Source organism: Oreochromis niloticus, linkage group LG4 (assembly GCF_001858045.2).
Source record: "Oreochromis niloticus isolate F11D_XX linkage group LG4, O_niloticus_UMD_NMBU, whole genome shotgun sequence".
In the NCBI taxonomy this organism is placed as follows: Eukaryota; Metazoa; Chordata; class Actinopteri; order Cichliformes; family Cichlidae; genus Oreochromis; species Oreochromis niloticus.
Genome location: NC_031969.2, coordinates 4,510,472 through 4,526,041, shown reverse-complemented (window position 1 = coordinate 4,526,041; position 15,570 = coordinate 4,510,472). Strand labels below are relative to the sequence as shown.

Below are 15,570 nucleotides of genomic sequence, written 5' to 3'. Positions count from 1 at the left end.
GGTGCACTGAGAGGCTGAGTGCAGACTACAGAACAGCCAGTTAAACATTTCAATTTTCAGTCCTCACTACTAAAGTTGTCATTACTGATAAACATTTCTGTGGCCTGGCAAAGGTGTTTAACTCTTACATGGTGGATAATAAGATGCAGCTTCATTTTTGTGGCCTTTCAGAACTTGATTAAAAAAAAAAAAAAAAAAATTGTAACCAAGCCTTGAAGGTTGCTCACAGGCAGCAACAGCAGGCCTCCTCAAACAAACTGCTGATGAGTTAGAAGAAAAATAAATATACTAATGAGTAAGGTTAGAGGAGCAGATGCATTTTGAATGAGCCTAGAAAGCATTTGTGTGTGTCCTGTTTCCTTTTTGCCTAAGCTGATCTAACAAGTGGAAGAGCTGTTTCAGATATGACCTTACGAGCACACTACTGACTGACAGTAGGGCATAAGCAACTTAACAAAGTTAATGATGCTCTCATGTCTACACCAAATATAAAACCTTATCCGAATGTGATTTAAAGGCTGATAAGAGATTTAGTGCTAAGATAACAGTGTACATAATGATGATTAATTGAAAAGTTTGGTCAGAGGGTTCTCCTCGTACACTGTATGACTTTTCAGCAAGCAGCCAATAGGCTGTACAACCCCGAGCACTTGCTCCACAGGCCACTCGAAAGACAAGTCGATCACTGTAGACCATCACATAAAAAAAAACCAACAATAAAATTCAGTCTGTGGCTAATTTCAGCAGCTGTTTTGTTAAGGCTTAGTTAGCGATGGACAGATGTTCCAACACAGACCTCATCTTTGCTAATTTGAAGTGGACTTGTGAGTCATCTTTAAACCATTTTACTGGAATCATATGAAACAATATGGCTCGCTGTGTGGTACAGACAAAAAGCCTGAGCTTCAGTTTTGGCTTACTTCAGCTGGATAATCACGCTTGCTAGCTCAAATATCCTCACTTTTGGCTCCAGAAAATCAAGACGGTCAAGAAGCTAAACTGAACAAAGAGTTCAAAAATACTGCCACTCGCCAGGGTAACCCTCAGCCTCCTAGTGGACGCACCTGTGGTATCAATTTGAAAAGCTGAGCTGAATTCCTTCAAGAGTTAGTGCCAGTTGATCACATGATGGCAACTTTCAGGCTTTACAAACAATCCATAGTCTGTATACAGACAGCCTCTTGCTGTATCAATGTTGGTTTGTAGTCTGAGACTAGAAAAGCGCTCTGTAAGTTTCACATCATGCACAGAATACAAGTTACTGCACAGACCGTCAGTGAATTGCTTTATTGAGTTTCCAGACAAATTTAACAACAGGCCCACTTAAAAAAAACAACAAAAAAAAACAGAGAAACAGGTAATCAGGGTCAACATCACAACATTACGGCGAGAGTAATAAAAAAAAAGGGCTTCGTTAAAATGTCCACAAACCCCTGAAATGAAACTGAGCGTGAAGATTCACAATAGTCACCTTCCCTTTTTAGGCTCCTGCAACACAATCCATCAACAGCAAATCAGGACGAGGAGGGGGACAAAAAATAAACAAAACAAACAAACAAAGAACCAAAAAACAGGCTGAAACTTCAAAAAAGGGACAAGTATCATCATCAATAATAGTCACAGTAATAGATTGCTCGAATAGCGTGTATTGCACATGTGTACACATATATGCACTTTATATACATGTGAGTCAGCAAGAACTAGACACATGTTATATCGTCGCAACAGGCAAGAATCTGGAGAAAACAACAGCACAGACAGAGAAGAGTCAGGAATGTGCTCGTGATCAGTTTCAACAAAAATGGCGTTTCCCAAAAAAAAAAAAACGTTTCAGGCGCGAGCTGAAACGAGTGAAAGGTAACAGAGAGAACGTCTCCCCTCAAGAAACAGGAGGTAAACGAGGGAGAGAGGGAGAAGGCGAACCTCCTCTGCCTCCGTCCCACCCGACAGCCCAAATATACCTCTCTCCCACCCCCCGCCCCTGAACACCGCATGATAGCAGGACACTACATTTACACCACAGTATCAAACATATCAAGAAATACACAGTATCAACTCGTAGCAAAATAGTCCGAGTGTGTGTGACTGTGTGCGTTTCACCTCAGTGTTGTGTGGGTGGCAGCAGCAGTAAAGCTATGTGGCCTCCAGGCTGGGGAGGTGCCCTGACAACGCAGACCATCTCTCTGCATCAGCACGGTGTTCTGAAAGAGTTCTCCATTCCCTTCCCTCTTCTCTTTGGGCTCTTCCAGCTAGCGCAATCAGCCCTGTGCTGAGGCAAGATCCCAATGTTTCCCACCTCAATCTGTGCTCATGAGTGTCCTTGACACCAAGCAGCAACCACTGCAGCTGAAGAGTTTGGCTGTCTCTTGGTGACGTGCTGAATCAACGCAACCACAAATGGTTCATTCAGTTTTTTCAAATTAGACCAAGTTTGTTCATCGCGTCTGTCGACTACGACGACACAGAGGAGCTCACTGATGCTCGCATCTTGGACAGCAATGCTAATATGAAAGTTGGGTATTTTTAAAGACGAACATAAAGTTTAGAACTGTTCAGAACCATGTGTGAAGAAAGGGATAAAAGTTTGTTGTCATATAATAACGGGGAAACTTTGGAAAACTTTGCTGGTGTCAAGTTTTGCTCGCTTGGCAATTCTGTTTCTAGATCCAACTGAGTTTGCAAGAAACCCATCTGAACAACATCTTGGGAGGATTTTCCTGTTATTTTTTTTCTGATTCTTTTAAATCTTTGATTTTTATTGTGGAACTAATAAAAACCACAAAAGAAGTCTGACCTAGCGAGATAAGGTAGCTTTATCAAACTGTATCTCACAATCACGAGCTCTTATGGGTTTACACGTTGATTTGTTGGGTCAAGTGAAGGCTTTTTTTTAATGTTAACATTCTTGAAAATACCTGAATTGTTATCCAAACTTGATTTACAGGAACTATTTTTTCCCTTTGTGAATGCAAGAACAAGGAAAACTGGAAAAATTGTGTGCATCTCCAAATCAAAGGACTTAGAAAACCAATATCTGATTTATTGGTTGTTTCCATTTTATTGGTTTCACTTGTTTGTGTCTCAAAAGGAAAACTTAGAAATTAGATTAGTTGCTAATTGCTGTTACTGAACCTTTTTTTCTAATTATTACATAAAGCAAAACTACATTTCTATATCATCTTTTCTAAAATGAAAAACAAGGTCTTACTGTTTAACTACATCAACTCATTCAGTCTTTTCTTCTTCAGTGGTTTAATAGTTTAGGCCAGCGGTCCCCAACCCCCGGGCCACGGACCAGTACTGGTCCATGAATAGTTTGGTGCCGGGCTGCGAGAGTTGAGGCTCAGGTGTGAAATTCATGGCTTTCAGGTTTTTTAGCGTTGTTTTTTTTATCGTTTTTATTGTTAACTCGGTTTCCCTGGGTCTTTTTCCGTGTGTTATGAATTCATCTTTTTTGGGGGGGGGTACCGGTACTGGTTTTATTTTGTTGTATTTATCCGCACCATCTTAAAGGCCAGTCCATGAAAATATTGTCGGACATAAACCGGTCCGTGGCGCAAAAAAGGTTGGGGACCGCTGGTTTAGGCCACAGTGACCATGATGCCCACAAGATGCTAGTCTAGTTATTGAGGGAATGGAAAATCCTTTAACAAAGTGAATCTTTTACTTGTTGTTGCTCATTTTTATAAATATTAAGGTATTTTTCATCTGAACCAACACCTGTGGTAGTTGCTGCTTGCCTCCAAAGTTCTCTATTTGCTCCCTTTGTGCTTGCATGAACTCCAGTCGAGCTCAGAAGCTGACCCCGTGCAGCACTGCGGTGTCGGGTCATTAATCCAGCTCTCGCTCACTCTACGGCCCCCACGAACCCGACGCAAGGCGCTGCTATTACTGACTGCGCGTTAAATGGACAAAATGCCCTTAGTGTTTACAATAGTACAAAAAGACTACACTAAACCACCTGGAAACACAGGTCAATAAATCAATCAATCAATACTGCCTCTCCATTCCACCTGACAGATAATATACACAAAGAGCACTCAACCACACTGTGTAAAAAGGTACAGAGAGTTCCTCAGATCATCTGTTGCTATGGCCTTCTCGCTCTCTGCTCCCGCCACTGTGGTATTGCTTTAAACGGACGAGACCCAGAGGTAGCAGCGTCGGCTACAACACCGCAAAGGGTCCTGGGAAATGAAGTTTAGTGAGGCTGACGATTACGTCGATCAGAGTTAGTCCCCTGACGTCCCGGTATAGTGTTTCTGAGTTGAGTTTCAATAGGTTTTCATAATAGGCCGGTCCAGCTCTGAAGCTTCTGTGTCTGCTGAGCAACATGTGATTGGTCAGAATGTGAAAGTGGTGGCCAAACAGCAGTCAGCAGGCTTGAGCCTGAAGTTGGGTAGGTTGAGTTTTTGAGACTGAACAAACTTCCACAATTTCAAACATTCACTTTAAAGATTTCATGAGTGGTGCAATCTGACTGCACTTTTTTAATGATGAGTTCTGAGGATTATACCATGTAACAAAGCACTCGCTCCTTCATTACTGTACTGAAAATAGTGGATTGTCGACACTGATCCAGGAACAGCACACGATGCATTCTCAGTCACTGTCATTGTTGTCACAGAATGGAAGCGAAATTTGTCTTAAAAGTTTTAACAGCCTTCTTATCCACTCTGTTCATTGGATCTAAGTCACCATGATATATAGTCGCGGTAATAAAAAAAAGTATGCCCTATTTAAATTCTACTGTTTCACATATCAGTACATAATCAGATAAAGTGCAACCTCAGAATCACCCCAAGGTCAGAGAAACTGAAATAAACCCTACCCCAGGCAGAGCACCTCGGGTATGAACTAAGCAATGTTGTAAAGAAGTGCTGTTCCTCCAACAGTGTAAGGTAATGATAATCCTACAGCAGTTACTGCTGCTTGTGCTTCTACAAACTACTGAATTATCCCAGCTTTTATTTATCTGACTTTGTAATGACCTCATTTAAAGACCTGGTAATGACTCAGTCATTTTGTATTATGCCCGATACTTAAAACCTTAGAATAAACAAAGCATGTACTTTTTTTTGACTCAACCTAGACTGTTAAAAAATCTGAGCAATGCTCTTAAGTCTTAATTTCAAAAAGAACAAGCTTGAAATGAGAAATCATCTCGACACGAGAATACAACTAAACAATATGAGAAAACAGAAAATGAATCTATTAGGAAATTCTAATTCTAGGCAGATCTCCCTGTGATCTATTGATGTAACAGTGATATTGATAAGTCTGCTGAGTTGCACATTTTTCTGCCATCTTTGGCTACAGCAGCTGTGTAGCTTTCAGCCTGGATTATATCTTTAAATTCCTCATATTTGTTTAGGATTATATATGCAGGATTATATTTGCTCCTATTAGAAATAGACACATTTAGACCTGTGTCTGTCCACCATTGGACAACTAGTGCTAACAGGCCAATTTGAACATGCACAAACTGAGAATCTTGCAGTTTTACTTTTTAACAGCAATTCAGACAATCCAAGTGTCAACCTGGACTTTTACTGCTAACCCCGGGTCTGCAGGCCTGCAGCTTCCTGATCTGTCCTCAACAAAAAAAGGTCTTCTCCATTAAAGTTGGTGCAAACCACGTCCAATTATAGCTGAGGAAGCAGTTTTTCCTCACTCTCAGTACTTACTGCTGCTCACTTTGTCTTACTTCACCTTGATTTTAATCAGTTTGTAGTGAGTTTATTCAAGTTTACTGTGGACAGCTGGGGATCAAACACCAATATCCCAGTCCAGCCTCGTGGTCTAGCCTCTGGCTGATCCCCTGGTCCTCACCTTGACAGACCCTACAAGGGGCAACAATGACTTCTGAACCCATCACTCAGCCAAAGCCCTCCACTGTGGTAAGGTGGTGATTATGCTTTCTGGGTGAGGTGTTTTGGGCATGTTCAACTAAATGTGGGGCAGAACCAGGGCATGCTGGAATGGGAACATCCATTTATCACACCAGAAGAGATGGAGGGCGTGGCTGAGGAAGACCGTCTTGGCATGTCTGCTTAGTCTGTTGCTGTGACCTCTAGAAAATGGATGGTAGTGAGTTTAACGACATTTAAGAGGTCTGACTGTCATCCAGCGAGGCTGTTTTCAACACTCCTGCTGTACCTCATTTCACGATCCATTAAGTGACCACCATCGTTTCACTGCTTCCTGGAACAGAGCCGATACAAACCTAATGTATCGGAATTACAGGGCTCGTGATTTGGTACCATTGTGTGATATGTAGAATGAATACCAAAAGCTGTGGAGGAGCTAGCTCCATTTGGACTACAAAAACACATCATCACTGGACCAACCTATTTTACTCAGCCATGACTTTTGACCTTAATATCACCTTTCTGTAGTTGCTGCTGTTTGCCTGAGGAGGGCAGCGCTGGTCCTGCTAAAAGAACTAGAGCTCACTGATCATCCCCCCTCCAACACAACAATATTCAGCCATCCTGAGCATCTGTAAACAAACAAACAAACAGGTCGTGGTCTGATCGCATCAGACCGTGTGCTTACTTCCTGTCAAACAGCCAAACCTTTTCAAACTTCAAATCTTCAAATAGAATATATTCAGAAATCCAATCTGATTGGATAAAACACTGTTTACATATATATATTTATATAGAATATTATTTTTGCTTTTTTATACAAAAAGAGAAAGTCTTTTGTGGTTTTATACATATGTGTATGTACAGATATAGAAAAGTGACCACACCAAACCTGCTGTGATGTAACCATGGCCAACAGGACAGGAGACTCTATTTACACCAAACAGGAAATATTACAATTCTTAAAAAAAAGAGAGAGAGAGAAAGATAACGTGGGACGTGGTGGTCACTGCGGTGTTTCAAAAGTACAATCCCACAGTCCCCTCCTTTAAAGAAGAAGGTGCAGGGTTTAGGTCACATGACTCAACCAACACAAATGATAAAGAGAGAGAGCGAGGGAGAGAGAGGACTGATGGGTGTTGCAGTTTCATTAGTTACATGAATCCTGCTAAAGCTGATCTGATCCTGAGACGCTTCCACCAGATTCCACAAAAGTCTGATTGAATATTATTTTAATGTTACTATTAATATTCAACTGAGATTTTTACTGGAGACTTCTAGTGTGTGAGGATGGCTTTAGAGGGTTTCCTTCCCTCAAAAATGTGAAAAAAAGCAAAACTCAGTCTTTTGGAATATAGCCAGATATTAAAAAATAGTCAATAAGCAGAATATGTATTTACATGAGCTCATGAGTCTCTCTCTCCATCTCTCTACAGGCTGCTAAATAGTGAGACTGGGACAAACTAAGGCATCCAGATGAAGAAACAAGGACTCAGAAATGAAGTGACCAACTGGATCAACAACAGCGTGTGTGTGTGTGTTTGTGTGTGTTTAAAAGTGTGCTTCTTCAGTCCTGATTGGCTGGTTGCTGTACTGAGGTGCTGCGGTGGTGGTTTGTGTTTTCTGGACTTAGTTTTAGTTTTTGTGGACAGAAAAAAAGGCACCTAGTTCCTCCTCCTCCTCTGCGAATATTAAAACCGGTTATTTTCTCCCCCCCTCCAACGGGCAACCCTGCGCTCGGCACACCAAGAGGACCAGTCGTCCGCTCGGTGTGCGGCATTTAAGATTCAAGTTTTTCCACTGTCATCGTCCTTCAGTGGAAACAAAGGCAGGGATGGAATAAAAAGGACACGAGAATGATTGGAGGGTGGAAGAGAACATTTCAGTGGTGCTGTGTACAGGTGGTCAAATATTCAAGGGTACATGATGTGTATCCTCGTCCGCGCTCCCTCTCTGCTGAGCCCCACGGAGGTGCTAACAAGTCGTCTGCGCCCCGTTGCATGGACGAAACAGTAGAGAAAAGAAGTGCATCCATGTTTTCGCATGACACGGTTTCTCCTCCGTTAAGTTCTCCTTTGCCAGTTGGAGTCCTCCACAACAGCACGACTGCACTCTGTGTGTGTGTGTTGTGTTTACCAATGCACACTCCATGGAGGAAGAGGAAAAGGAAGAGAAAGAGAGGTGCTAGAAGGAGGTGGAAGTGGAAGTTTGGTGTGCTTCTTGTTTAAGCTCCTCCTACAAAACGGGCTCCTCTTCCATTGGTTCCTCTGTGGACCTGAGAAGGGTCAAAGCCAAACAACATAAATGAAACATAAACGAGCCTGAGAGTTTGTTTCAAAACATGATTCATTTCATTTTATTATGAATTACAACACTAATGTTTTTGGATAACATGCGTGCTCTCCTGACTCTGTAGCATAAAGCTTTCACTGTGCGCTGCTGACCTGCTGGTTTCGGTGCTATCAGGAACAGAGCCTGGCTGCTCAACATCAACGCTCAGAGACGCCATAGCGCTGACCGTTTCCGCCTCATCCTTTTCTGACTGGCCTTGAGCCCCCAGGGGGCCGTCGAGTAGCGAGTGTCCACTAGTCTGAGACAAACTCTGGAGACAGGACCAGTGTTTACCTGCAGTGAGAGAAAGAAATACAATCAGGAAGTTGAGAAGATACCATCTCATGGGTTTCTGGTGGTTTAGCGTGCGTTTCTTACTCTGGATCTCTATTACTCTCTCCAGGGAGGCGTAGGCTTTTGGACAGGGCTTCTCCTGAGGCCACTGGAACATAGAGTCACACTGACGGAGACAAAGAGAACAGACAACCAAAAAATAAGTGGCCGACACTTCAAGTAAGTCTGCTAACCAATGAGGAGTTATGTTCTCATCACTGAATCACAGAACAGGCTAACATGCTTTATTCTCTTTATTAGTTTTTTTAGTTAGTGGGTACTCTGGCTTCCTCCCACAGTCCAAAGACATGCACTACATGGTGTGAATGTGGTTGTGTGCGTATCATCTTCATAGCTTTTGTCCCAGTAAGAAAGCTACAAAGCAGATTTTCCATAATTTGAGTGAACTTATTCGGACAAAGCAGTAATCACAGTGTGCGCTCAGTCACCTCAAACCATCACAAAACCTTGTAAACACCACTGTTGTTGTTCCATACTGTTGTAGCTAACACCTCCAGGTTGTAAAAGTCTAAGGTTAAGACATAAATATTAGACTCTTGACTCTCACCGGGTCTCCCAGGAGCGCAGAGACACAGGCCTCCGATGCGTCACAGATAGCGGTGAGGTCATGACCGCCCTCCAGCGCCATAACAACCCGCCCACCCGCCAGACCCATGAGCAGCTGCGTTAGCTGACCGAAACCTGCCAACACACAACCGTCACATGTGAGAAACACTGCATGTGAACCATAGTCACATAGACTCCTCTGAAGACGGCTCTGTAGAGAGACAGCATTTGTCTATTTTTTTAGTGTTGAAAAACAACTAGTTTTGGTTGAAAAAGAAGAAAAGAAGTTGAGCAAAAACCCCAAATTAAAACAAACTAAAGGTTGTACTCACACTTGGCAGAGACATTGTAGCCTCCCAGAGGAGACTGATGACCCTCCACCGCATCGAAGCCTGCTGACACCAGGACCACATCTGGACTGAACTGTTGAGCGATGGGCATCACCACAGTCCTACACACACACACACACACACACACATTTCACCACTGGAGATTTTTTTTTTTTGCCAACAGAATTTGATTCCACTTATGCTGCAAACCTGAACTAACACCATTCAGATGCATACATGGGAGTACAAACATCATGAAACAATGAAATCTCCACGTTGAAAAGGTTTACCTAAAAGCAGTGAGGTACTCCACATCACCCATCGGGGGATCTACTCCTCCGGTCCACGCTATGTTCACATTAAAACCAACACCTGCACCTGATCCCACCTGCAGACAGCAGGACAAACAAGGACACAGCAACAATCATCATCACGTGTCTTTAGCCATTCTTTTTGTAAACTCTGCTGTCTTTGCATTTCAGTCAGTTTCACTTTGTGTCTGTGAGCCTCCAGTTGTCTGTCTGCCTGTTCATCATCAGTTAATCTCTCTCTGTCTTCTGTTGCTTTCCTGCACAGTTCTCAGTCACTGACCTCCTGCATCCTGCAATCAGGTCTTTTCTCTCCTGTGACCATATTTGCCATTTAAACTCAAATAGCCACCGGTTCTCGTTGATTTGCCTCTTGTTCGTTCCTGTGCACTACATTATGCAAGTGGAGATCTTATTGGCTAGTTTGGTCAGCCAAGATTGAAACTTTAGGTTTGTCGAATCCTCACGACCACAGAAGGACCGGTGGGATTGTGTGATTACCTCCTCCGGAGCTCCGCTGCCAGGAAAGAAGTTTCCATCATCGTAGCGATGGAGGGAAATGTAGAGGACGTTGGGGTCACTGTAGAAGGCCTGCTGAGTGCCGTTGCCATGGTGAATGTCCTGCAGTGACATATCACAGTAGCGTCAGAGAGAAGGTCAGAGGGAACGTATGGTACAGACACAGTGGACACACAGGGACGGGTTAGCCTTTCACTCAGATTCATTTACCTTGTAGTTTAACTTTTTAAAACCTTTTAAAAAATCAGTTTTCCCAAAACTCTCAGGGATCGTCAAGATGCTGTTTTGGTAAATGTGAGACAAGCCTTTGTTTTCCTTTTGCTCTAACTGTCTTTCACTGGAGTCTTAAACCATTAGAAATGGCTTTAGGGTACATTTCCAGACTGAGAGATGGAGAATACTGCAGCAGCTTTCTGAGAGTTAAAGGAGGATAAATAGAAATGACTGTGTGATAATATTGTGTGAATGAAAGGACGAATGCAGAGGGTATACTGACGCTATAACTGATGTCTTGATTCGGCAGGTCTGCTAGTAATCAGGTCTGGGTGTGGCTAGCAAAACTGTACTGTGATATCCTAATGAAATGTGGTGAATCACAAATAATTCATAATTTAACAAAGATACAATGAGTCCACAATCACTAGGCCACATACATATAAGGTAGGTTTGGATAGCTTTTCTTTATCCTTTAATATATGAAATCATTATTCAAATAGTGCATTTTGTATTTACTCAAATTATCTTTGTCCAATCACTTCACCTGCAATACTGAACAGTCACATTTAACCCTGATCTTACGCCAGTAAGCCTAAATCCTGCTTCCAGCTGCATCATTAATGCATTCATCTTTCAGTACATTGACAGATGAATGTATTAACATAAATCTGTTTCACCCAAGAAGCACTCATCTGTTCAGGGGGGAAAAATTTGGAGTAAAAATGAAGTTATTATTACACTTTTTATTAAATATGAAATGCCTAAAAATGTATGTAGATATAATGTTTTCTATAGTCATAGAGAAACTCTGTGTGTGTGTGTGTGTGTGTGTGTGTGTGTGTGCCATGTTTACATATCTTTGTGGGGACCAAAAGCTAGAATGTTCCAATACTTGTGGGGACCAACAGCCCATCCCCACCAGTTTAAGGGCATTTTTGAGACTCAACATGTGATTTTAGTGTCAGGGTTACAGTTAGGTTAGGTTTAGGTTTAGGCTGAGGGTTAGGCATTCATTTTTGATGGTTAGGCTAGGGAAAGCATTATGTCAATTAGATGTCCCCACAAAAATATGAAAACATGACTGTGTGTATGTGTGTGTGTCTGCCCTCTCACCCAGTCCACAATGAGGATCTTGCCCACTCCAAGTTTCTGCTGCAGCAGCTTGGCAGTAATGGCGACTGAATTGAAGAAACAAAAGCCCCTGTGCAAACACATTAAAAAAACATATTAGTCAAGCTGGAGATGTAGTCAGAGAGAAATGTAGTCAGAATACTGTGACAGGTGTACTGACATAGCCGTGGACTCCTCAGCATGGTGCCCTGGAGGACGAACAACTGCGAAGCCATTCTAGAGAAACAAGCACAGAGTGAGGGGACGCACACACAGCATGATCTCACACTCACAAGCATCAGTGAAAGCCTTACCTTTAACTCCCCTGCAGCCACTCTGAAGGCCAGCTCGATGACTGAGCCCACCGCCATGCGCACTGCAGCCGATGAGTGCATCTCATTCCACACTGTGTCACTGTCCACCTGCAGGGGGCAGCACACAGTTCAGACCAGGGCTAGCACTAACACAGGCAGACAGGCTAGAAAGAGAGAATCTCACCCCTATTCCTCCACAAGGAAGAACAGCGTACATCTTCTGGCTAATCGGACCTGGAACGAAAATCAGCAAGAGTCGAGGTTACGGCACATATTTACATGAAGTACTCGATACATTTTTTACAAGTGGAAATAATAATAACAGACAAACAGTAAAGTGGGTACGACATCAACTCAACAGACTGGCACACAGGCTACAGCCAAACACAGGATGGAAGGACCATAACTGGGTTGTCAGAACACACACTCACTTTAAGCTCAAACTAAGTTGACTTATTTCAAACTATCATCACAACATCTGAATGTTATCAACCTTTATGTGATTACAAATGATGTTTCCTGGGTAAAGTACTAAGTTACTACTGGGTCCCGAGCTTTTTTACAGTCACGATGCTGGCAACCCTGTGACATTACTGTCTTATTCTTCTCTGTGGAGTAACTGAGAGGAAGCTGGATTTGGGTCTCTGATTGATGTATTGCTTCATTTCTAAGAATTAAAAAGGAACATTTAAAGAAGTGATAAAACTCATGCTAACTCATACAGCAAAAGTTAAGCCAGGGCTGCACTTTTCTCTGCAATGCAGATTTACTTTAGTCCAGCTTCAGTGTATAGAAAGTGTAGACAGACAGACAGACAGACAGGTACCGAGCAGCTTCTTGTGGTCCAGTTTGTGCCGATTGAGCGGACTGGTTCCATACAGCAGGGTGTGGAACTCTGAATGGACAGACTGGATCTCATCCAGAGACGCTTTACGCCCACGAATCCTCTGCTCACACACAGACAGAGAGTAATATTTGCATACAACAAAATCACCTTTGCAAGAAATGACAGAAGTGCTGAACCATGACTTGCTTTTACACAGTGTACAAATCAATAAACTGAATTGAACTAATCCTTGCAGGCTCTGCCGTGAGTGTGAAGGCCTTATCTGAAACTTAAGAATGTGTGTGTACCTCACAGCGGCCCAGCAGGCCCGTCTCCTGCAGTCTGGACCAGATGCTCTGAACTCTCCCAGCATGCTCTGGGTGGATGTGAGCGTTCCCACACACACACTGATGTTTCAGCATCAGACTGTCATATACAAGCCCTGGAGAGGAAAAAGATACACACAGATATGGCAATGAAATAAAAGCCTGTACTTCAGCTGTAATACCCAATGATCACCACAAGATGTCAGGAGCAGCTACCAATTACATATATTTGTGTGCCGCTGCATAACGTCTGTTTTTATATTCATAAACTGGAATTTAACACTGGTTGGTCTGTTATGGATTAGAAAACAAAAGATCCACTTTAAGCATGAAATGAGGCAGAAAACTGGTCACAGCAACACAATAAGAACACAATCTATGAAGATTTAAGATTTCGAAATTTACAGCCGCAAGTTTACTCTGAAATATCTGTCAAAGAGAGACAGGTCACCTTAATCACCAGCTTTCATTAACAGGATTAATATGAGCATGCTCTCTGGAGCCTCTGTTTTCAAGCTTGCTCAACATTTTTCCAAAGCCACATCCGTCAGATCTGCCCTCGTTTAATCATGGTCAGCCACAGACCCCATCTCAGGCTAAGCTCATGTTAACGTGAACTACTTTTCTACATAAAAGAACTGGACTAGGAAAACAACAGCACAAAACTCATGGTTTGGGTCTTTATTTTGGTACCAAAGAGCTAAAAGCTAATTTAATACCAGAATAAATCTGTTTAATAACAGGCACAGTGTGAGGTGAATACGGATTACTTAATTCAAACTTGGAGCAGAACAGGTCATTATTGTGACGCTCCCTCTCTCTGGCTTTGAAAATGCCAAGAACGCAGCTTACAGTCTGAATAAACTTTATAAGTGTGCCAGCTGCACAGTGTGAGCTGAAGTAATTCTAGGTGAGGCGATTAAAACGTGAAGTGCTCAGACTCCTCTGTGTAACAGTTTAGTTTACAGTACTCAGTCTCATATGGAGCTGTTGTCCTGTGGATTCAGAGCATGCAGTACAGAACACCCTGTAACCTGCACGTTCTCAACAGGCGCAGAGTCCCAGTACATCAATGCAACATAAAAACAGGAAGAGCTCTTACTGGAAAATAATCAAATATAAAACAAGGTACGAGTGATGGGCTCATGCGCTGTTCATCTGAACCGTCAACCGGAGAGAGTCAGATCCCTGTTGCTAGGCAACAAGTATGGAGGCCTCCAGTAGGCAGACTTGACACCATCACATTCTTATCCAATGAGAAACCAGATGTGCGCACGCACAACCACGTAAGAAGCGCAAACACAGAAAACTGACCGGTAGTGAAGAGGTGTTTGATGGGATTAACGGCAGCTGCAGGAGAGGACTGCGCTCTACCCAGGGGTCTGTGGGGCAATGAGGACTGGAACACGCCCAGCTGCTGCAAGGCCTGATGGGACAGGGATGGAGGGAGAGAAGAGACAAAAAGTAATGATTCACCGCAGGAGGATGAATCACAGATCAGCTCATTCACTGCAGCGATGGAGGAGGATGTGTGTGTTTAAGGAGAGCACACTTAAAACCAGTCCTGTCTCTCTGTCTCTGCCAACGCACACACACACACACACACTGAAATCACTATTCAAAATATTGTATCATTCACAAAAATTGTGTTTCGTTTTCATGACATTTGGACTGACTGTCCTGAAATCTAACTGATCACCACCCCCTCATAGTGTGTGTGAGAGATTTCAGGTTTGTGTAACCACTCCACTCACACACACACACACACACACACACACACACACACACACACACACACACACACTTGTTGATGCCGCAGTGACATCACCAGCTGATGACTCAACCACTGGACTCACCGCTGTGTGTGTGGATGTGTGTCCTGTATGTCTGTATATCTTCGAGTGTGTGTCTTTTAGTGTCCACCCACACGTGATGAGTCACCCGGATCGCAGCAGGGAGCACAGCAACACTCCCTATATATAGACACCACAGAGTGTGTGTGTGTGTGTGTGTGTGTGTGTGTGTGTGCATCATTATCTTGAGGCTGGGTCAGCTTGAAAGCTTTTGTCTTTCTACCACTGTTCAACAACGTGCCCCAAACATCCAACCTGATACTTGAAGTACTGAGCAACAACAGGTCCTGCAGCAGAGGATGTGAACCCCTGCAGAGCCCTGATCTCATCATGCAGTCTCCCAGGAAGCATCCTCCCTCTGATTTTGCATATTACTGTATACACTGTATAAAAGCAGTGATGTTGTTCATATTCAAACGCCATCTTTTTTTGTTTTGGTTAAGCGTCTGATTTCTTCTTCTGATGATGACTCATCGAGTACTGGTGCAAAAATAAATGAATAAATAAATAAATAAAGCTGTTTCTCCACAATCACAGCATCCACTTTAACCCTCCTCTCAGTAAGTACCACCCACAGTGAACATGGGTCAGAGGTGTCATGGGGCTGGAGAGAAAAAGATGACTGAAAAACACAGTAAAGAGTGCAGGTTAAATGCACTTAAACTCAA

General features: G+C 42.9%; 1 protein-coding gene across 2 annotated transcripts in view; it reads right to left on the bottom strand.

Moving 5' to 3' along the window:
* Nucleotides 1–1,272: 1,272 nt before the first annotated feature.
* hdac5 (histone deacetylase 5) overlaps nt 1,273–15,570 on the bottom strand; it is a 60,736-nt gene continuing 46,438 nt past the window's right edge. For both annotated transcript variants that reach the window (XM_005468590.3, XM_005468589.4), the window contains 14 exons: nt 14,364–14,475; nt 13,032–13,165; nt 12,724–12,844; nt 12,082–12,131; nt 11,898–12,005; nt 11,765–11,820; nt 11,587–11,674; nt 10,240–10,359; nt 9,721–9,818; nt 9,434–9,552; nt 9,103–9,236; nt 8,580–8,661; nt 8,315–8,495; nt 1,273–8,145 (listed from right to left, as the gene is read on the bottom strand). In XM_005468590.3, the coding sequence (XP_005468647.1) occupies nt 8,106–8,145; nt 8,315–8,495; nt 8,580–8,661; nt 9,103–9,236; nt 9,434–9,552; nt 9,721–9,818; nt 10,240–10,359; nt 11,587–11,674; nt 11,765–11,820; nt 11,898–12,005; nt 12,082–12,131; nt 12,724–12,844; nt 13,032–13,165; nt 14,364–14,475 (1,443 nt within the window). In that variant the 3' untranslated portion in view covers nt 1,273–8,105. The remainder of the gene's footprint in view (nt 8,146–8,314; nt 8,496–8,579; nt 8,662–9,102; nt 9,237–9,433; nt 9,553–9,720; nt 9,819–10,239; nt 10,360–11,586; nt 11,675–11,764; nt 11,821–11,897; nt 12,006–12,081; nt 12,132–12,723; nt 12,845–13,031; nt 13,166–14,363; nt 14,476–15,570) is intronic.